Source organism: Rhinoraja longicauda, chromosome 15 (genome assembly GCF_053455715.1).
Source record: "Rhinoraja longicauda isolate Sanriku21f chromosome 15, sRhiLon1.1, whole genome shotgun sequence".
Lineage (NCBI taxonomy): Eukaryota > Metazoa > Chordata > Chondrichthyes > Rajiformes > Arhynchobatidae > Rhinoraja > Rhinoraja longicauda.
The window spans coordinates 9,894,890-9,917,701 of NC_135967.1; the positions used below are offsets into that span (position 1 = coordinate 9,894,890).

Consider the following 22,812-nt stretch of genomic DNA (forward strand, 5'->3'; position numbering starts at 1 on the left):
CTCAGCGGGTCAGGCAGCATCTATAGAGAAAAGATAATATTTTAGGTCATAACCCTTCTTCAGACTAAGAGCAAGGGGGGAGGGAAATTAGAGGTATGAAAAGGTGCAGAACAAATCAGAGCCGACACAGATGACCATTTTTTTCTGGACCTTTTCATACCTCTAGTTTCCCTCCCCACTGACTCTCAGTCTGAAGAAGGGTCTTGATCCGAAACATGACCTATTCCTTTTCTCCAGAGATGCTGCCTGACCTGCTGAGTTACTCCACCTTTTTGTGTCTATCTTCGTGGTAAACCAGCATCTGCAGTTCCTTCCTATACATCTGTCTAAGGAAATTGGAGGCAAAAGGAACTGCAGATGCCGGTTTACCGAAAGAAAAACACAAAATGCAAAAAACACAAAGTGTAAAACAAAACACAAAAGTGGATAGACACAAAATGCAGGAGTAACTCAGCGGGTCTGGCGGTATCTCTGGACAAAAGGAATAGGTGACATTGTGGGTCAGAACCCTTCTTCAGTCTGAAAATCCTACTTCTCATCAGAGTGCTGCTGCCTGACCCGCTGAGTTACTCCAGCAGTTTGTGTCTATCTTTGATGCATACCAACATTTGCAGTTCCTTCCGACACACAAAGAGGGTCAGCCGTCTGAAGAAGAGTCTCAACCTGGAAATTGCCTACCCGTGTTCTCCAGATGTACTGCATAACCCATCGGGTTATTGTAGTTCTTTGTGTTTTATTTGGTCTCGGAAAGAAAAATTATCCGGTGTGGCACGGTGGCGTAGCCGTAGATTGCTGCCTTACAGCGCCAGAGATCCGGGTTCGATCCTGACTACGGGTGCTGCCTGTACGGAGTTTGTACCTTTTTCCCGTGACCGCGTGGGTTTTCTCCAGGTGCACCGGTTTTCTCCCACTCCAAAGACGTACAGCTTTATAGGTTAATTGGCTTCAGTAAAAACAATTGTAAAATTGTCAGTGTGCAGAATAGTGCTGGTGTGCGGGGATTGCGTGCAGTGAGGGCTCCATGGGCTGAAGGGACTGTTTCCGTACTGTATCTCTAAAGACTCCGAAAGAAATTCCAGCCCCATCTCAGCTTGAGTTACACGGCAATGTAGATGAGCTCTCAATTCAACCTTTGGAATAGCTGTGAGCTGGTGTTCTGGTTGTAAATTAGGTGAGGATGTGCATATGAATGAGAAATATTTATCGTTTTCAATAGAATTACCTTATTTACTTAAAATGTGCTGAAATAAATCCACAACGGTAACCTTAAATGACTCAGTTCTTATAAGCCAGCTTCATCATTGGAATTTTAGTGTAAACTTTTCAAAATTCCTTTCCATGTAGCATGTCACAAACTCGTTGTTAGATGATGTTTTCTGTAAACTTGAGTCAGAATAGTAAAATTGAAATTGGAAAATGATTATTTATATCTTGTAAATCATCAGCGTAGGAAAATGGAATTCATTCCTGCTATCAGTTCCAATAGGCAGATAAACAGCCAAGTTTAATGAATTCCTACTGCAGTGAATAGTTACTTTGATGGCCGACCTTCTAACTAACTATAATGCTTGAAAATCACTCACATTGGAAATTCTGGACTTGAAATGGAAGAAATTGAAAAGCAGATAGATACCCGTTGCAGTATTAACCAATGGATTTTGAAGTGAAAACTAGATACTTTGCTGATGTAGAGGTTCTGTCCAAAATCGGGGTAAACGGGACAATGAACAATTTTACTAAAGCCAATTAACCTTCAAATCTGTACGTCTTTGGAGTGTGGGAGTAAACTGAAGCACCAGGAGAAAACCCACGCAGGTCACGGGGAGAACGTACAAAGTACGTGCAGACAGCATCTGCAGTCAGAGTCGAACCGGGATCTCTGGCGCTGTAAGGCAGCAACTCTACCACTGCAGCACTGTACCGTCCTCAGTCCCAGTCTTAATAGTTTTACGCCTTATCCTGGCATTGTGACTCTTGATTTTAGATCTCTCTCCCTCCACCCAAGCAGCCAGTGGAAACTTCCCCCTACATCTAGCTCATAAGGCCCTGTTAACATTTCGTACGCTTCAATGAGATTTCCTCTCAGTCTTCTAACCCTGAGTAAATACAACCCCAGTCATTCCAATCTCTCTTTATCTGACAATCGCATTATCTTATACAGCATGAAAACAGGCCCTTCATCCCAACGTGTTCACACCGACCAACATTACTCCCATATGCTTGCGTTTGGCCCATATCCCTCTAAATCTGTCCTATCCATGTGTCTGTCTAAATGTTCCTTAAACGTTGTGATAGCACCTGCCTCAACTACTTCCTCTGACAGCCTTTTCCTTACACATATCATCCTTTGTGTAAAACGTTGCACCTCAGGTTATCATTATTGGTTTCCCCCTCTTGGAATTTTCTCTTTCGATGTAGAAAGAGACAACATTTGAATGCAATACGCCAAAACTGGTCTACATTAAGACTGCATAATAGTAATAAGCCCATGCACCCTAAGTGTCTTGTGTTGCAGGTCAAGATACCCATTTATCTTCTTAACTTCTTCCCACACTTGCATGTTTGCTTTCAGCGACCTTTGCACAAAGACGCGCACATTCCTTTGTACATCAGCATTTTCCATTCTATCACTGTTTTAATAAATTCTGGCTTTCTGTTTTACCTCCCAAAATGGATAACCTCTCATTTATTCTAGTTAGAGGGCCTCTGCCCATCCAATTGCTTCATTTGTCTTGAAGCCTCTTTACATCTTTTGACAACTCATGATGCCACTTGATGTCGTGCCATTGTCAAAATTAGAAATACTATATTCAGTTTCCTTTTCCAAGTCATTTCTATTGTGAGAAGCTGGGAACTAATCACTGATTCCTGTGGTAATCTAATAATCACTCCCTGCCATCCAAAAAAAGATACATTTATTCCTACTATTTAGTTCCGGTCTCTGTATCCCAATCAATGCAGAGAGTTTCTTCCCAGCTGTTTGTCGTCGTCGTGGCTATCCCTCGAGGTCGAGGATGATGGTCTCTCAAGACCCAGCTGTTATTATAAAAGACGAAATTGCGGAGCATTTGGATAGTAGTTACAGGATCGTTCCGAGTCAGCATGGATTTACGAAGGGAAATCATGCTTGACTAATCTTCTGGAATTCTTTGAGTATGTAACTAGGAAAATTGACAGGGAAGAGCCGGTGAATGTGGTGTACCTCGACTTTCAGAAAGCCTTCGACAAGGTTCCACATAGGAGATTAGTGGGCAAAATTAGAGCACATGGTATTGGAGGTAGGGTACTGACATGGATAGAAAATTGGTTGACAGACAGAAAGCAAAGGGTGGGGATAAATGGGTCCCTTTCAGAATGGCAGGCAGTAACTAGTGGGGTACCGCAAGGCTCGGTGCTGGGACCGCAGCTATTTGCATTATACATTAATGACTTGGATGAAGGGATTAAAAGTACCATTAGCAAATTTGCAGATGATACAAAGCTGGGTGGTTGTGTGAACTGTGAGGAAGATGCTATGAGGTTGCAGGGTGATATGGATAGGTTGTGTGAGTGGGCGGATGCATGGCAGATGCAGTTTAATGTGGATAAGTGTGAGGCTATCCAGTTTGGTGGTCAGAATAGGAAGGCAGAGTATTATCTGAATGGTGTCAAGTTAGGAAAAGGGGATGTACAACGAGATCTGGGTGTTCTAGTGCATCAGTCACTGAAAGGAAGCATGTAGGTACAGCAGGCAGTGAAGAAAGCCAATGGAATGTTGGCCTTCATAACAAGAGGAGTTGAGTATAGGAGCAAAGAGGTCCTTCTGTAGTTGTACAGGGCCCTAGTGAGACCGCACCTGGAGTACTGTGTGCAGTTTTGGTCTCCAAATTTGAGGAAGGATATTCTTGCTATTGAGGGCGTGCAGCGTAGGTTTATTAGGTTAATTCCCGGAATGGCGGGACTGTCCTGTATCTGTACACTGTGGACGGGTTTAATTTTAATCATGTATTGTCTTTCTGCTGATTTGACGGCACGCAACAAAAAAGCTTTTCACTCTACCTCGGTACACCTGACAATAAACAAAACTGAAACTAAAACTGAAACTAAATCTATATCCCCCCCCTCCCCGATTCCATTAGCTTTATTTAACTTTACTCTCGAATCTCCAATGTGGGACTCTATCAATGGCCTTCAGAAAATCCAAATACACCCTCAATCGCCGTTCCGAACTCATGCATTCCACCAGTTACATCCTCCAAAAACTGGATTTGTCAAGCGTGACTGTAGAGTTGTCAAACATGATTTCACTTTCATAAATCCCTGTTGACTTTGTCTAATCCTATAGATATTTCTGGAGCAATTCTGCTGGAGAGTCAGTCACGGTTGTATGGGTTGATGTAACAGACACAAGGGCCTGACAGGCTATGCCTCCTCCTATTTTCCATGTTTCCGGTTTTCACATCCTCAGTAATAGACTCTTATCATTTCCTACGATTGACTGACACGAGGCCAACTGGTTTCTCTGTTCTAAGGGAGGTCTAAAGAAGGGTCCATGTTCTCCAGAACCTACCTGATCCACTGAGTCACTTCAGCACTTGGCATATTTTGTTTTATCGACCAGCTTTTGTAGTTCCTTGCTATCTACACTCCGGTTTCCCTGTATTCTCCTTTCTCATTTTCTAAATTGTGGGATTACATTTACCACTCCCCAGTCGGCAGGAAGTATTCCACAAATGAGAGAATTTTAGTTTTTGACAACCATCGCCTCCACCAATTCCCTGAGTACTTCTTTTAGTATTCCGGATGCAGATCTTGGTGATTTACCAGCTTTCAGTCCCATTAATTTATTCTCTATGTCTATTTTACAAACACTAATTCTCCTTTTGATCAAAAACTTGGTCCGATGCCTTCTGGTTCGCTATTTGTGTCTTTTTCAAAGAAAGCAGTATTTGATTAATTGTTGTGTTTTCATCCCGTTCCCCATTTCAAATTATCCTATTATTGACTATAAAAAACCTACACTTATCTTTTCTTTCTATGTACATACCTGCAGAAGCTTTTACAGTATGTAGAAACAAAGAACTGCAGATGCTGGTTTACAATTCAATTCAATTCACTTCAATTCAATTCAATTCAATCCAATTCAATTCAATTCAATTCAATTCAATTCAATTCAATTCAAATCAAATCAAATCAAATCAAATCAAATCAATTCAATTCAAATCAATTCAATGATACTTTATTATCACATGTGCCTAGGTGCAGTGAAATGCTTTGTTTTGCCCTCAACCTGGTAAAATCAAACAGCAGACCTCACCTAGGCATTATAGAAAACATAGAAAACATAGAAAATAGGTGCAGGAGGAGGCCATTTGGTCCTTCGAGCCAGCACCGCCATTCATTGTGATCATGGCTGATCCTCCACAATCAGTAACCTGTGCTTGCCTTCTCCCCATATCCCTTGATTCCGCTAGCCCCTAGAGCTCTATCTAACATGTGTAGGAAGGAACTGCAGATCGAAGATAGACACAAAATGCTGGAGTGACTCAACGGGTCAGGCAGCATCTCTGGAGAGAAGGAATGGGTGACGTTTCGGGTCGAGACCCTTCCTCAGACTGAAGGTCGTATATAGGGACAGAAGGGTCTCGACCCGAAACATCACCCCTTCCTTCTCTCTAGAGATGCTGTGTGTCCTGCTGAGTTACGCCAGCATTTTGTGTCTATCTTCACATAGGAAGTACACAAGAATCGCCCCATTTCTGGCGCCGACCAAGTTACTAAAGGCCCATCGAACAGTCTTATCTTCTGCTCGCAGCGGCGAGCCAGGCCTGCTACCACTTCTTCTTGGCGGCTCTGCGCCAGGTCCCCCCTTCCTTCTTGCCAGCTTTGTGTCGACCTTCGGAATCTTTTCCAGTCCATTTTTATGTTCTGGGCAAGTTTACTGTTGTTCTTTTAATTAATCACGTAGTCATTTTTTTTGTTGAATTCCAAACCATGCCCAATCATCAGCTCTGCTGTTTTTTTGCCTGACAATCAGATGATATTCAATATGATTCCGACAATCATAAACAGACCTGTTGCAGGTCCTACATTCATTCCTTAAATCGCATCCATTGCCTCTCCACTCTACCACATTTCACTGAAGTTCCCTGGTTGATCCTAGTGAATTCACTCCCCATACCTTTACTGTTCCTTCGATGTAGATTGATATGTAGATTGAACTACTTTAGTTTAGTTTAGTAGATCAAACTGAAGAAGGGTCCCAATCCAAAACGTCACCTATCCATTTTCTGCAGAGATGCCTGATCCGTTGAGTTATTCCAGCATGCTGTGATTACTTCAGTTTAGTGGAAACAGAGCCTTTGGCCCACCAGGTCCGTGCCAACCATCGATCATCCAGTCACACTGGCTATATCTTATCCCTCTTTTGCAATCTACACATTAGAGGCAATTTTACAGAGGACAATTATCACATAAACCTGCATGTCTTTGGAACGAGGGAGGAAACTGGAACACTCGGAAAAAAATCAGTTTCCAGGTTACAGGGAGAACGTACAAACTCCGCACTGATAGCACCCAAGGTCAGGATCGAACCTTAATCTCTGGCACTGTAAGGCAGCAGCTCTACCATTGTGCTGCCCATGGATACTTCACTTTGCATCTTAATGAAGAACTCAGTGATGTTATGGTCACTCTTTCCGAAAAGGCCCCATGGAAACCGGAGCACCTGGAGAAAGCCCATGTGGTCACAAGTAGCACAGAGAGCACCCATAGTCAGGATCGAACATTAATCTCTGGCGCTGTAAGGCAGCAACTCTACCACTACGCCACTGTGCCTTTGGTGAGGGAATAATTTCCTGGTACCCCGATGGCTTTCCATAATAAGCTCTCTTTCCCATTGTATAACAGTTGATTTAAACTACTCTGCTCCCTTCTTGAGTCCCAAACATTGTGGTCTACATAATCATCTAGACAATAGACAATAGACAATAGACAATAGGTGCAGGAGTAGGCCATTCGGCCCTTCGAGCCAGCACCACCATTCAATGTGATCATGGCTGATCATTCTCAATCAGTACCCCGTTCTTGCCTTCTCCCCATACCCCCTGACTCCGCTATCCTTAAGAGCTCTATCTAGCTCTCTCGAAAGCATTCAGAGAACTGGCCTCCACTGCCTTCTGAGGCAGAGAATTCCACAGATTTACAACTCTCTGATTGAAAAAGTTTTTCCTCATCTCCGTTCTAAATGCCCTACCCCTTATTCTTAAACTGTGGCCCCTGGTTCTAGACTCCCCCAACACTGGGAACATGTTTCCTGCCTCTAACGTGTCCAACCCCTTAATAATCTTGCATGTTTGCATTCAAAACATCGCTGAAGTCTCACCTGTTCAGTACTGCCTTCAACCACTGAAGGTCACCTCACCTTTCTCTGTTCGTTTACTTATTTACTTATTTATCTATTTATTCATTTCCCTATGTTCTCTAAATTTCTGTAAAGCGTCTTTGAGTATATGAAAAGCGCTATATAAATAAAATGCATTATTATTATTATTATTATGTTTCAATAAGATCCCCTCTCATCCTTCTAAATTCCAGTGTATACAAGCCTAATGTACATTCTGTGAATATGTCCTCTTATTACCACTAATTTGAATGTCCAGTCTATTTGTAGGTTAATGTCCCCTCTAAGTACAATGTTACCTATGATTTCCCCATTTATGATTTGTCCATTATCACAACTTTGGCTGGCCAACAAATAATTGCTTCCAATGTTTTCTAGCCTTTCTCACTTTATATGTGGGCATACGTTGATTCTAATTCTACCTCCCGATGTGCTGAGCCAAGCTAACTTCTCACCATTGCACTAATTGCCGTTCTTCCCAGCAGCATTAATTATCCCCTTTTCCTAATATCGCCTTTCCTAATTGTCAGTTTGATCATTCAGCTTAATGGCAATTAGATCATATCTGCCAACTTCTACCTGTGCCACTAATTGATCGGCTTTGTCACCAGTCTTGCAAGCACTTAGATATACCACCCCGACTCAAAATGTCCGACTTATCCCTGTTCTCTAGAGATGCTCCCTGACCCGCTGAGGTATAGACTTTAGACTGCAGAGGCACTGTGAGGAAATAAGCCCTTCGGTCGACAGAATCTGTGCCATCCAGCGATGATCCCGTACACGAGCACTATCCTGCACACGAGGAACAATTTTACTATTTACAGAAGCCAAATAACCTAAAAACCTGCACATCTTTGGAATGTGGGAGGAAACCAGAGCACCCAGAGAAAACCCACGCGGTCACAGGTAGCACTGATTGCACTGTGCTCAGGATCAAACTTGAGTTAGGCATGTGAAAAATAATGCATTGAGGGGACTACGAAGATGAGGAATGGTCCTGGATAAGATTATCTAGATAAGATATCTCCAGGCTAATGGTATTGGCGTGGAAGTGATAACAGCAGAAGCAGTGTTTAGCATCATGTTGAGGGTAGAATGCAATGAGGTTGGGATGAAGCTGTGGTCACTAATGGAGAGAAATACAGAGATGCAAAGAACTGCAGATGTTCGAATCTTGACCAAAACACAAAGTGCTGGAGTAACTCAATGGGTCAGGCAGCATCTGTGGAGTGAATGGACTAGCAGGATTTTGAGCCATGACCTCCATACTGATTTGATCGGACTTTACTGGCTTTACCTTGCACTAAACGTTATTCCCTTATCATCTTTCCATACACTGTAAATGGCTCGATTACAATCATGTATTGTCTTTCTGCTGACTGGTTAGCAAGCAACAAAAAGCTTTTCACTGTACCTCGGTACACGTGACAATAAACTAAACTGAACTGAACTGAAGTGATAGGTGGATACATGTGAGGGGGTTTTGAATGTGTAAACGGACAAAGGCTAGTTATTAAAAGGGCACAAAAGGTGTCAGAGAAGGAAAAGAGGAGTGAAATGTAAAGCTAGAGGGAGTGATATCCATAGAAGGGGACAGGGGAAGAGGGTAGTGCTGAGAAAGAGGGTGGGGTAATGGGAAAATGGGTGTGCACTGGATTGGAATGGGCTTAGAATAGAGAGAGCGGTGTGGGTGGTATTACTTAAAATTAGAGAATTCAAAGTTCAAACCTACCCAAGCACAATATGAGGTGCTGTTCCTCTAGTTTGCATGTGGCCTCACTCTGGCAATGCAGGGTTACTGATTGAAACAAAAATGGTCTACTCATTGAGATGCAGCATGGTGGAGTTATTGCCTTACAGCACCAGAGACCCGGGTTCGACCTTGACTGCGGTTGCTGTCCATACGGAGTTTGTCCCTGTGACAGCGTGGGTTTCCTCCAGGTGCTCCAGTTTCTTCCCTCATTCTAAAGACATGCAGGTTTGTGGGCTAATTGGCTTTGGTAAAATTGTCCCTAGAGTGTAGGATAAAACTAATAATAATAATAATAATAATATTCATTTATTGTCATTGCAACGAGTACAACGAAATTAAAAAATAGCCAATCCTGACGGTGCGTAAAAACATATATGCAATAAATGCAAAAACAAATAAATACAATTATATTAAGTACAAAAGTTTTAACAGTGTTGCCTAGTGCAGAAGGTAGTGTTCAGTTCTCGTATGGCCCTGGGGTAAAAACTGTTCTTAAGTCTGTTTGTTCGGGATTTGATCGACCTGAAACGTCGACCAGAGGGCAGATGAACAAACAGACGGTGGCCGGGGTGGGATGGATCTTTTATTATTTTGCCTGCTCTACTGAGGCAGTGTAGGCTGAACAGGTGCTCCAGGGAGGGCAGTGAGCAGCCGATGATCTTCTGGGCCGTCGTGATGACCCTCTGAAGGGCATTCCTGTCCTTTTCTGAGCAGCTGGCATACCATGTGGTTATACAGTATGCCAGCACACTCTCGATGGAGCAGCGATAGAAGGACATCATGAGCTTCTCCTGCAGGTTGGTTTTCCTGAGGGTCCTCAGGAAGTGGAGTCTCTGCTGTGCCTTCTTCACTGTGGTGATGGTGTTGGTAGACCAGGTGAACCGGTGACTGCTGGTCGGCGCGGGCTCGGTGGGCCGAAGGGCCTGTTTCCGTGCTGTATCTGCAAACTAAACTAAACTAATCTTTAGGATAGAGAAGGGAAAGGTGAAAAAAGATTGGGGGTTGAATAAAATCAAATTACATTTAATTGACAATTTTCCATTGTGAGGTATAAATACTAATGTAGATTGGTCAACTGATGGTCCATTTCGCAATTGTAATTATGACGCACTAATCACATTCCTTGCAAAGATAGTGAAAGTTTTTGCCGGGTTAACATTAAATTTCATTTTCTACCAATTATGCTTTATTTATTGTCACTTTATTTCTGCTGGTGATGAAATATTACACTCGAGTTTAACTTTCTCACCAGAATTTATCCTTAGCTACAGTGATGATTTATATCATGACAATATCATGTGATGATGATTGGTGTATTTAGGAGGAAAGCATTATTGAATATTCTTCTTCTGTTTTCATTTGAACAAGACACAGTTCTTCAAACTGAACTTTGACTGAATTTTATTAAAATTGCGGCAAAACGTAAAGACAGAAGGGATTATCATATTCAACACTGAACAACTTATTCTGCTAATAGAAGCACTGTACTGGGAATAGATCAACTGAAAGTATTAATCACAGGCTGGATCCGGTACTGCCAATTTTCCATCAATAGCCACGCTTTGGTATAAATGGAAGGTGCAAATTGTCATTTGAATAGATAGGGTTAATGCACAGAGTCATTTACCCATAGACGGGGAATTGAGAACAGGAGGACATAGGTTTAAGGTGAGGAGAGAAAGATTTAACCCCAGGGGTAACTTTTTCACACAAAGGCTAGTGGGTTTATGGAACACGCTGCCGGAGGAGGTAGTTAAGGCAGGTACCATCACAATGTTTATGAAGCATTTCGACAGGTAGATAGATAGGATAGGTTTAGAGGTATATGGGCCAAATGCAGACAGGTGGAACTACTGTAGATGGGGCATGTTGGTTTGCGTGGGCAAGTTGGGCCAAAGGGCCTGTTTGCATGCTGTATGACCAAGACTCTTTGATCTCCTCCTTTTTAATTACAATTTTACCTGCCAAACTATGATTTCAGTTCACTCAAACTAGACCTCCTCTCATCCCTTTGGAACTGGTCCTTCCACAATTGGCTTTTTGTTTTATACCTTCGGATGATCTATCTTGTTTTCCAAGGTTATTTTAGATTTTACAGTATCACGGTCACTGTTTTCAGAAGTCATGGACTCACAGAGTTGTGCATCACCGGAAAGGGCCCTTCTGCCCAGCACATCTATACTGACCTTTTTTTGCCATAGTAATTCCCCCCACTAGTTCCCTCTGTATGATCATGTTATGGAAGTACTGTATATCCAGCAGTGCAGGCTTCCTTGTTGAGCCAAAATGTAACTGATTAAGAAAGTTTAATTAAAAAAGTTTGATTAAGAAAGATTAAGACTAGGTTTGTATACACTGGAATTTAGAAGGATGAGAGGAGATCTTATCGAAGCGTACAAGATTATTAAGGGGTTGGACACGTTAGAGGCAGGAAACATGTTCCCAATCTTGGGGGAGTCCAGAACAAGGGGCCACAGTTTAAGAATAAGGGGTAGGCCATTTAGAACTGAGATGAGGAAAAACCTTTTCAGTCAGAGAGTTGTGAATCTGTGGAATTCTCTGCCTCAGAAGGCAGTGGAGGCCAATTCTCTGAATGCATTCAAGAGAGAGCTAGATAGAGCTCTTAAGGATAGCGGAGTCAGGGGGTATGGGGAGAAGGCAGGAACGGGGTACTGATTGAGAATGATCAGCCATGATCACATTGAATGGCGGTGCTGGCTCGAAGGGCCGAATGCCCTACTCTTGCACCTATTGTCTATTGTCTATTGTCTATAAAGTTCTTGTGAATATGCTTAAGAAACTCATTCCTCATTTGTGTCCCTTATGTTATTGCCATAAGGGTCCATATTTAGATACTTGAAATCATTCTTTGTCATATCATGGGTTTTGTTTATCACTATAATTTTTGTAAAAATATCCTTATTTTCCTCCTTCTATCAGCTAGCCTGACTTGCAGATATCATCTGGTGTCTGTGACAATAAATGCATTAAATCAACAGATTCTCATATCATTCAATAGAAGTAAATGAATGCAAAGTGAATGTGAATATGATTTACCAAAATACTGCCTGGATTCGGGAATATTCGCTGCAAGGAGATGTTAGACAAACTTGGAGTGTTTCATCTGGGAGGAGAGACCTGATAAAAGTATATAAAATTAAGAGAGGCATATTTAGAGTAGACAGTCAGAATCTTTACCCTAGGGTGGAAATGTCAAAGATTAGAGGGCATAGCTTTAAAGTGAGTGGGGAAAGTTTTAAAGACGACTAGACCAAGTGGACCTGTTGGGCCCAAACCTCTCCTACATTGGTGCAGCACCCTCTCTCCCCCCTCCCCCCTCCCCCTCCCCCTCTCCCTCCCCCTCTCCCCCCCTCTCTCCCCCCTCTCCCCCCTCCACTCCCCCTTCCCCCTCCCTCCCCCCCCTGTCCCCTCCCCCTTCCTCCCTCCCCCCCACTCCATCGCCCTCAACCCCCCCCCCTTATCCTCCCTCCCCCCTCCCTCCCTAGGAGATAGATTTAAATTTAAAAACGTGAATAACTTTTAAAATATAACACCGATTTCAATGAAACTTCTATTCGCACCAAAGGGTCAATGGTGAGTAAGGTGGGCTTAACATTGTCGCACTATCGTGTACCGTATTGGCTGTAGTTCAGGAACAAGCAAACAAACGAGAATTTTAGTATATAGATGTGCCAAGGAAGTTCTTGTTTATCCAGAGGGAGGTGGGTATCTGAAAGTGCTACCAGGATTGGTGGTGGATGCAGATACGATAGTGGCATTTAAGATGCTTTTCGCTTGGAACAAGCACAGTATATGCAGGGAATGGGGGGATATGGGTCATGAGCAGGCAGGTATGATTAGCTTATCTTGGCATCATGTTCAGCACAGACATTTTGGGCTGAGGGGCCTGTTTCTGTGCTGTACTATTCAATGGTCTATGAAGTGTCAGTATTCACAAGATTGACGGGAACTACCACGAAACATCTCCAGTGTAGAATGTTTTCTGTAAATTACCGCTAACTCTGATTTACTATTTATTGATTTGCTCTTATCAGATATTCAGAGTGTTAACCACGTAGCAAAGAGTAACATTTTCTTCTGAACAGATGTTCTATTAAACATTTCAGCTGCAGAGAAAAATCTTGGCGCAGCAATGTGTCTATAAATATTGTTTCTATCAATGTCCTTTGAGTGTGACATCTGGCGGCCATGTTTATTGTCCCATTGGTGGACCAGCATCACTGACAATGTCAGCATTTATGGCCACATCTACTTATCCTTCAGGAAATGGTGGTCTATTGCAGCTGGTGAGGGGCAAACCAATTTCGTGCCAATAGAAAGCAAAGTGTTTGAAAACTTCAGCTGGCCATTGAGGTGCAATGATCATCATGATGATTATTGTGGAAGGAAGTTTGCCACATTTGCACTATTCAAGCAATTCCATGAATTCACTGAAACAAAGAACTGCAGATGCTGGTTTACACCAAACATAGACACAAAGTGCTGGAGTAACTCAGCAGGTCAGGCAGCATCTCCGGAGAAAAAGGATGGGTAATAGTTCGGGTCAGGACAATTCTTCAGACCCATCTCCAGAGATGCTGCCTGCCTGCTGAGTTACTCCAGCACTTTGTGTCTATCCATGAATTCACTTTGTACTTTGAGAACATAGACTGATTTAAGAAAGTGACCCATTACGATAGTTCTAAAAACACACACAAAAGCAAAATTAACTGAAATGTCAGAATCCTTTTGGCTCTGGATGGACCCAGCTGATGGAAGCTTCCTGTCCCTCAGTATTTAAACATAGCAAAGCCTATTTGAATTAACGTTTACTATCTTTACATGTTCTTGAATGGAGTTACAGTAGTTGCAGTGGTAAAGATGCTGTCTTACAGAGACCCAGGTTTGATCCTGGCTACGGGTACTGTCTGCATGGAGTTTGTACGTTCTCCCTGTGACCACGTGGGTTTTCTCCGGGTGCTCCGGTTTATTCCCACACTCCAAAGATGTGCAGGATTGTCGGTTGATTGGCTTCTGTAAATTTTCCTTAGAGTATAGGTTAGTGCCAGTTTATGGGGTGATCATTGGTCGGCGTGGACTGGTTGGGCCGAAGGGCCTGTTTCCATACGCTATCTCAAAACTAAACTAAGCCGATGAATGAATAGGTTGACTTATTTTGTTTCTATAAATTGCCCATTTTTTCTTTGCAGGCAACATCTTTGTCGTTAGCCTTTCAGTAGCTGACTTGGTTGTGGCAATTTATCCTTACCCACTGATTTTATTTGCCATCTTCCAACATGGATGGACTCTGGGTGATATTCACTGCCAGGTTAGTGGATTTATGATGGGTTTAAGTGTAATCGGATCCGTTTTCAACATTACAGCAATTGCGATCAACAGGTATTGTTACATCTGCCACAGCTTCAAGTACGATAAACTCTACAGCTACAAGAAAACTATCTGCTACCTGTGTCTGACCTGGATCTTAACAGTCGTCGCGATCATACCAAATTTTTTTGTGGGCTCCTTACAGTACGATCCTCGTGTATTTTCGTGCACGTTTGCCCAAACAGTGAGCTCTTATTATACAATCGCAGTGGTGGTCGTTCACTTCATTGTCCCTATCGGCGTGGTAGCCTACTGCTATCTGAGAATCTGGGTCTTGGTCATCCAGGTAAAGCGGCGGGTTCGACCCGATGAACCAAAGTTGAAGCCCAGCGACTTCAGGAATTTCCTCACCATGTTTGTGGTCTTCGTGTTGTTTGCAGTTTGCTGGGGGCCTCTGAACTTTATCGGCTTGGCGGTAGCCATCAACCCTCCAGCAGTTGTGCCCAAGATCCCCGAATGGTTGTTCATCATGAGCTACTTCATGGCATACTTCAACAGTTGCCTCAATGCTGTCATCTATGGACTTCTCAATCAGAACTTCAGGAACGAGTACAAGAGGATACTGCTATCACTGTGGTCTCCAAGACTGTTCTTCGCTGACCTCTCCAAGATTGGGACGGAGCCTGTGAAGAGCAAGGCTTCCGCAGTGCCGACCAACAACAATGTAGCAGAAGCAAATGTGTAAGATAACATTTGCAATATTGTCTGCTCATTGTGATCTATATTGTCAATGTGCCGTGCATATTTTGCTTGATCTATTACAGCAATATCATTTACTTACCATATTACTGTAACTTCAAATGTTCCAAATTTTAATTGCACATAAGCAATAATTGGAAATGATTTCTGTAAAAATCTTTGGCTAAATGTACATCATTTACAGCATATTCGCACAATAGGTTATGGACTGTTCTTCATGGATGATGCCTCCAATCTTTTTTTTTGTGTGTCCTCTAGAGTGCTTTTATGGGAAAGGAATAGCTTTGTCACAATTCAATCTGGTTTTATTACTTTCTCAAATCCACAAAAATGCCAAACCTGGAACATGTCAATTGTTCAAAACCCAAAAACTAGTGTAAATCCAACATGATTGCCTCTCCAAATCCAGTTAAACATATCATCGCCATGTTGATCGCCATTTCTGAAATGTCAAATTAAAGGAGATTTTTAACAATCTGAATAAATGAGATATGTATTTTTGGAATTAGTATATGGAGTGCTAATGAGAAATACAGCTAACTATCCTGAAGTGGCCCATAGAAATTTCCTTCCATATAAATAAGGGTGAAATCCATAAAGAACTAACATAGACTCAATGAACTGAATGGCCTTTCTTTTTGTCAAAGCAATTTTAATCCGATGTTTATCTATGATTATATATTGGGATCAAAATTCCTCTTTTTAAATGGAACAAGAGACGAAACAGGCTATCCTTTGGAAATTACTGTCTTGTTTGTAGAAATAAGGATTGGTGCAAAGATTTGGTTTCTGACTGACAATGTTAGAGGCTAATTCACAATATGACCACGCAGCACTGCTTAAACATACCCCCTGCCTCCGTCCTCCAATCTCACCAGGACATCTGAAATTCTGCTCCCAGAAGCATTGCAATGATTTTCTCAAATACTGTTCATGCATCAGGTCTTCAGAAGGGGGAATCGTTAAAGGTAAAACAAGTTTTAAGAGGCAGAGAATGTGGGATGGAGAGGAAAGAGCATAAGGCAAAGTTTAAATTGATTGAAAGGTGCAACATGGAAACAGGCCCTCTGGCCCACTGAGTGCATGTTGACCATTGATCACCCGTTCATACTAGTTTCATGTTATCCCACTTTTGCATCCACTCCCTGCACAGCCAAAGGGCTGTTTCCATGCTGTATGTCCAAACAGTCCCCGCCACATTACATAACGTTGAACACAGACTACATCTGCTTATCAACAAACCATCTCGCTGACGTCGACCTATTATCTGCCATGCTCTATCCAGCTCTCTACCTTTCCAGCTTCCTTCTCCCCCCACTCTCAGTCTGAAGAAGGGTCTCAACACGAAGCATCACCTATCCATGTTCTCCAGAGATGCTGCCTGGCCTGCTGAATTATTCCAGCACTTTGTGTTCTTTTGTGTATTAACCAGCATCTGCAGTTCTATGTTTCTGTATGGAGCAGTACACCATGGAAACAGGCCCTTTGGTGCATGATGTCCATGCCGAACCCCACAATGTCATATTAAACTACTTCCTTTCGTCTGCATACGATCCATGTACTTCCTTTCCCGACCTATCAAACCAACCCCCTCGCCTGTGTTCATTTATTACTTGCCACACTTTGTCCTGCCCCTCCTCAATTCCAACTCCTCCCCCCCCCCTCCCACTCCTAACAGCCAAAATCAGTCCGAAGAAGCTTCCAAAACTGAAACGTCGCCTATATATGTTCTCCGGGGATGCTGCCTGACCTGCTGAGTTACTCAAGCACTTTGTGTCTTTTTTTTTGGAATAAATAAAAATTGGGCAGTATTTTTGTTTCTGTTTGACTTTGATGTAAGGATATTGTGGCTCTTTTCAAAATAGAGCTCTGTTCCGAGTTATGAATTTACATTGAATTTATACAGGGATAAAGACTCTTCCAAATGACATGCCATAAACCTGCATAGGTTAACAAATGCCTTTAAAATCAGAAATTGCGTGATGGTAAGGGAAGGTAATATTAGTTGATGCCTTGGTCTCCATCAAAGCACCAAGTGGTGAGATTTCCCTGCACCCTTCTCTGTTCTATATTCACAAGAGGTCAATAGACCAATCCTAGATTCCTGAGTGCTTTGTACAGTAAGTAAGAGTGGAGGTCCAGGTTATTGTGTCTTCCTACAATCGGATGGCACAGTGTTGCAACGGTACAGTTACTTCCTTACAACGTCAGAGACTCAGGTTCGATCGTGACTACGGGTGCTGTCTGTACGGTGATGGTACGTTCTCCCTGTGAGTGGAGAACCGGCCCCCTCCCCTGACGTCAGTCTGAAGAAGGGGCTCGACCCGAAACGTCACCCATTCCTTCTCTCATGAGATGCTGCCTGACCGGCTGAGTTACTCCAGCTTTTTGTGATACCTTCGATTTGTACCAGTAGCTGCAGTTATTTTCCTACGCAACCTGGTGGAAGAAGTATCGACTGAGAGTGGAATTCAGCCATAGCTTGGGTGGTCTTTGGGATTGAATGCTCCTCTGAAGGAGGAGGGTGGTGAGGAGGAAGGAGGAGGACAAAATTATGGGGCAAACCATTGGAGCTTCAAAGTGGCACAGCTCACGTTGGAGGCAGGAGGTCAGCAGTTCTTGAGTGAACGACCTTGGCGGTTACCTTTAATCCGCTGACCACTTTAATCCATTTCATGGAGCCTCTGAAATGCAGGCAGCAGTCCCTGATATCCTGGCCAGTGAAAAAGGGACCATCGAGACTAATCCCACTTCCCACCTCTTGCTTCAACATTCTCCAAGGTCTTTTGTAAAAATTGGGATGGGGGCTTCTGCCTGGAGCACCTTAACAGGGAGGGGTAAGGACAAACTCAGCAGATCAGGCAGTGTCCATGGAGCGAAATGGAGTGATGACGTTCCAGATCGTAGCGCTCTTCAGCCTGATGGTGTCTGACCCGCTGAGTTCCTCCAGCAATTTATTTGTCTGCTTAAGGTTCCACCATCTGCAGTCTATTCCACTGGATGTTTCCACTAGTGGGAGAGTCTAGCTCCAGAGGCCATAGCCTCAGAAAAAAAGGATGTACCTTTACAAAGGAGATGAGGAGGAATTTCGTTGGTGGTGAATCTGTGGAATCCATTTCTACAGAAGCTGTGAAGACCAAGTCATTGGATATTTTAAGGCAGAGATTGATAGATTCTTGTATAGCAAGGGACTGCAGATGCTAGTTTAAACCAAAGATGGACACAAAAAGTTGGAGTAACTCCATGGGTTAGACAGCATCTCTCGAGAAAAGGTTTGGGTGACGTTTCGGGCCGAGACCCTTCTAGATTAGTACAGGTATCAGGGGTTTTGGGAAGAAGTCAGGAGAATGCAGTTGGGAGGGAAAGATGGATCAGCCATGAATGAATGGCGGAGTAGACCTAATAGGCCGAATGGCCTAATTCTGCTCCTATCACTTATGAACTAATGAACCTATGAACTTTTAACTCTCTATTTCACTGGGAGTAGGTTCCGGTTTTGGCTGAGATTTCACTGTCACATTTCTGACTGCAATGGAGTGCCAAGCCCTCAGCATCGGAATACCATAACCTCAAGCTGGAGTAACAGTCAGGCAGCGAATGGTCTCCTTCCTCGGCCAAGCCAACATGTGGCTTCATCAGAGAGCATTCCTTAAAGTTCACAGAAGTACTCGGTTTGATTTCTACACTCAGATTGTAAATGACCAAAATCGTTCATATTTGCAGTATTTTATTACCTCGATATTTAATCTAAGCTTGTGTTTACAGAAATGAATTCAGTCTGAAACAGGAACTGCATCCATGCCAATGATGAATGATTGTGACCACGATAGCATGTAGAATTTTTTTGAACATCAATAAACGTCAAAGAGACCATTGCCCGTTAATTCTTCTCGCCTAAAGAGTTTGCTCAATTTATTGGCCTTGAATTTTCATTTTCAAAGTAAGTATCACTATAAAACATTGTCAGGACAACAAAACATGTTTTCATTTGGTGCAATGCAAACAAGTTAAATCTGGACTGTCAAAAACAAGTGCATCTTTAATTCTGCCAAGTGTATCAAGGAGTCATATGAAATAAAATTCGATGCTAAACCATGTTAATAAATTAAAAGCTCACTCGGGGAAAATGTTTGATGGAAATTCTTAAAGGTGGGAAGAGAGAAGAAGGAGGAAATGTTTAAGGAGGGAAAATTAAGGCCTCTCAGCGGAAGAGAAAGTCGCCAGTTGTCAGATGATTTAGGCAGCGGTAGAGTTGTTGCCTTGCAGCGCCAGGGACTCGGGTTCGATCCTGACCACGGATGCTATTTGTACGGTGTTTGTACTTTCTCCCTGTTTCCTGCATGGGCGATCTCCGGGTATTCTGGTTTCCACCCTCACTGCATAGATGTAGGTTAATTGGCTTTGGTAAAATTGTAAATTGTCTCTCGTGTGTAGGGCAGGGCTAGTGTACGGGGATCACTGGTCGGCGCGGACTTGGTGGGCCGAAGGGTTTGTTTCCGCGCTGCATCTCTAAACCAAACTAAACTAAACCCGGAGATATCCCATGCGGTCACAGGGAGAATGTACAAACTCCGTACCGACGGCACCCATAGTCAGTAACCCAGGTCTCTAGCGCTGAAAGGCACGGTGGCGCAGCGGTAGAGTTGCTGCCTTACAGCGAATGCAGCGCCGGAGACTCAGGTTCGATCCTGACTACGGGTGTTGTCTGTACGGAGTTTGTACGTTCTCCCCGTGACCTGCGTGTGTTTTCTTCGAGATCTTCGGTTTCCTCCCACACTCCAAAGACGTACAGGTATGTAGGTTAATTGGCTGGGTAAAATGTAAAAATTGTCCCTAGTGTGTGTAGGATAGTGTTAATGTGCTGGGATCGCTAGGCGGCGTGGACTCGGGGGGCCGAAGGGCCTGTTTCCGCGCTGTATCTCTAAATCTAAAATCTAAACTCTACAGCTGCACCACTGTGCCGCCCCAGGTGCTTAACTGCTTTCCAGTAACGTTGGTGGAGATGGGCCATGGCTGCAGAGAGTGATGGATGTGAGACTGGCAAGGAGATGGTTGATGTAATTAAATTAAGAGGCACAAGAGGAAAGGGATGAGGGACTGCATGTCTAGTGGGCCGAGGCACCATGGTTCTGTAACACGACCAGATACAGGCGCAAGCAAATGACAAAATGGTACCCCACTGTGGCAGCTGAAAACTTAGTTCCAATTAATTGAATAAATCTGCGACTCCCTGGATCACACTTACAGCCCTACATTCCACACCCCTCTTCCCTTTCTGTTATGATGTAGAATGAACTACAGTACCTGGCGGACTGATAGTAAAAAAATCCAGCTCATTGCCATCCTTTGAGAAAGTAAATCTGTCTTTCAAGTGACTTCAGACAACAATATGGTGCTGAACAACCAGATCATCCTGTGTTACAGCTTCCCATTGCTGGAACTTTACTTCCCATTGTGCTTAGAGTCATAGGATCATGCATTGTGGAAACAGACACTTTGGCCCAACTTTGACCAATATATCACATATATCACCAGTCCCACCTGCTTGCATTTGGCCCACACTCCAAAGACGTACAGGTATGTAGGTTAATTGGCTGGGTAAATGTAAAAATTGTCCCTAGTGGGTGTAGGATAGTGTTAATGTACGGGGATCGCTGGGCGGCACGGACTTGGTGGGCCGAGAAGGCCTGTTTCCGGCTGTATGTATATGATATGATATGATATGATAATACAGATTGTATCCTCATTAAAAACCCAAAAAGGCCACTTGCAAACCTAATCATTTAAATCCACATTGGAAAACTACACACATTGAACAACTTATTCGATGCAGAACCATAAATAATTTGCTGGAGGAACTGAAAGAGTTGAACAGAAGCCATGGGGGGAAATGAATTAGACCTTAGATTTAGACTTTAGAGGTACAGTGTGGAAACAGACACTTCGGGCCCACCGAGTCCGTGCCGACCAGCGATCACCCTGTACACTAGCACTATACTACACACACAAGGGACAATGTGCAATTTTTTTGCCAAAGCCAATTAACCTACAAAACTGTACGTCTTTGGAGTGTGGGAGAAAACCAGAGCACCCACAGGAAACCCACGCAGTCACGGGGAGAACTTATAAACACCGTACAGACAGCACTCGTAGTCAGGGTTGAACCTGGGTCTCTCGCGCGGTAAGGCTGCAGCTTTACTGCTGCGCCACTGTGCTGCCCTTGTCGGTATTTCAGCTCCAGATGCTACATCAGCGTTCGTCCAGCAAATTGGTTGTTGCTCCTGTTTCCAGCCTCGTACGTCTCTCGGTCTCTATTTTACATGATGCAGATTTTTCTTGAACAAACACTAACTCACCAATATATTTTTGTTTTAGTATGTTTTCTTCTGCTCTGTTCTTATCAAGGTACAGAAATAACCACCCAGTGGGACTGAGTTCCAATTTAGCAACCAGCTAGATTTTGGATGAGAGGTTATTGTGAGTCTGTTTAGTCTTTTAGTTTAGAGATACAGCACGGAAACAGGCTCTTCAACCCACCGAGTCCGCCCCGACCGCACATTAACGCTGCCACACGCAGGTACGATTTAGACTTATACCAAGTATACCAACCCAAGCCAATTAACCTACAAACCTGTGCATCTTTGGTGTGTGGGAAGAAACCGGATATCTCAGAGAAAACCCATGGGGAGAAAATACAAACTCCATAGAGACAAGCACCCATAGCCGGGAATGAACCCGGGTCTCTGGCGCGGCAAGCGCTGTAAGGCAGCAACTCTACCGCTGCACCAATGTGCCTCCCTGCTGTAAGTCCCTGTTTCACTATAACAAAAATCCACATTGTACAGAGGTGCAGCAAGCAACCCATCACGAATGGCATAGACTAACGAACAAAACATAGGATCATGACTTAAATCACAACTGCTCTTTTTTGAGCATGGTAGGAATTAGACCATTAACCTATTAAACGGAACAGAACATAGAAATGAAGGCAAAAACAAAATAAAACTAGGGGTGGCACATTAGTACAGCGGTAGAGTTGCTGCCTTACAGCACCAAAGATCTGGGTTTAATCCCGACTGCAGGTGCTGTCTGTACAGACTTTGTCCGTTCTCCCTGTGACCACATGGGTTTTCTCCGGGTGCTCTGGTTTCCTCTCACACTCCAAAGACGTACAGGTTTGTAGGTTAATTGGCTTTGATAAAATTGTAAATTGTTCCTAGTGAATAGGATAGCGTTAAAGTAAGGGTGATTGCTGGTTGGCACAGACCCGGTGGGCAGAAGGGCCTGTTTTCTCGCTGTCTCTATAAAGTCTAAGAAAAAATCTTTGTGCAAAATGTGGTTAATGTCGAAAATGTACTGCCAGGAGTAAAGGCAGATGCAATCATTGCATTCAAAGGAGAGCTGGATAAAGATCTGAACGAATTCTTTGCACCAGGGAGAGAAGGCAGGTGAGTGGGATGAGCTAGATTGCTCTTACATTGACCCATTGTGGACCCAATGGGTCTCTTCTTTCATGCTGCAACTAGAACGCGACTCTGATTTTCATATTCCGTGTTAACAGCATATTCACAGTAAAATTCCTTTGATATGG

General features: G+C 43.3%; 1 protein-coding gene across 1 annotated transcript in view; it reads left to right on the top strand.

The window, feature by feature from the left end:
* The window catches only part of LOC144600342 (melatonin receptor type 1B-like), a 111,434-nt gene extending 96,227 nt beyond the window's left edge, over nt 1–15,207 (top strand). The window contains exon 2 of the mRNA XM_078411918.1: nt 14,345–15,207. Coding sequence (XP_078268044.1) covers nt 14,345–15,207 — 863 coding nt within the window. The remainder of the gene's footprint in view (nt 1–14,344) is intronic.
* The last annotated feature ends 7,605 nt before the right edge of the window (nt 15,208–22,812 follow it).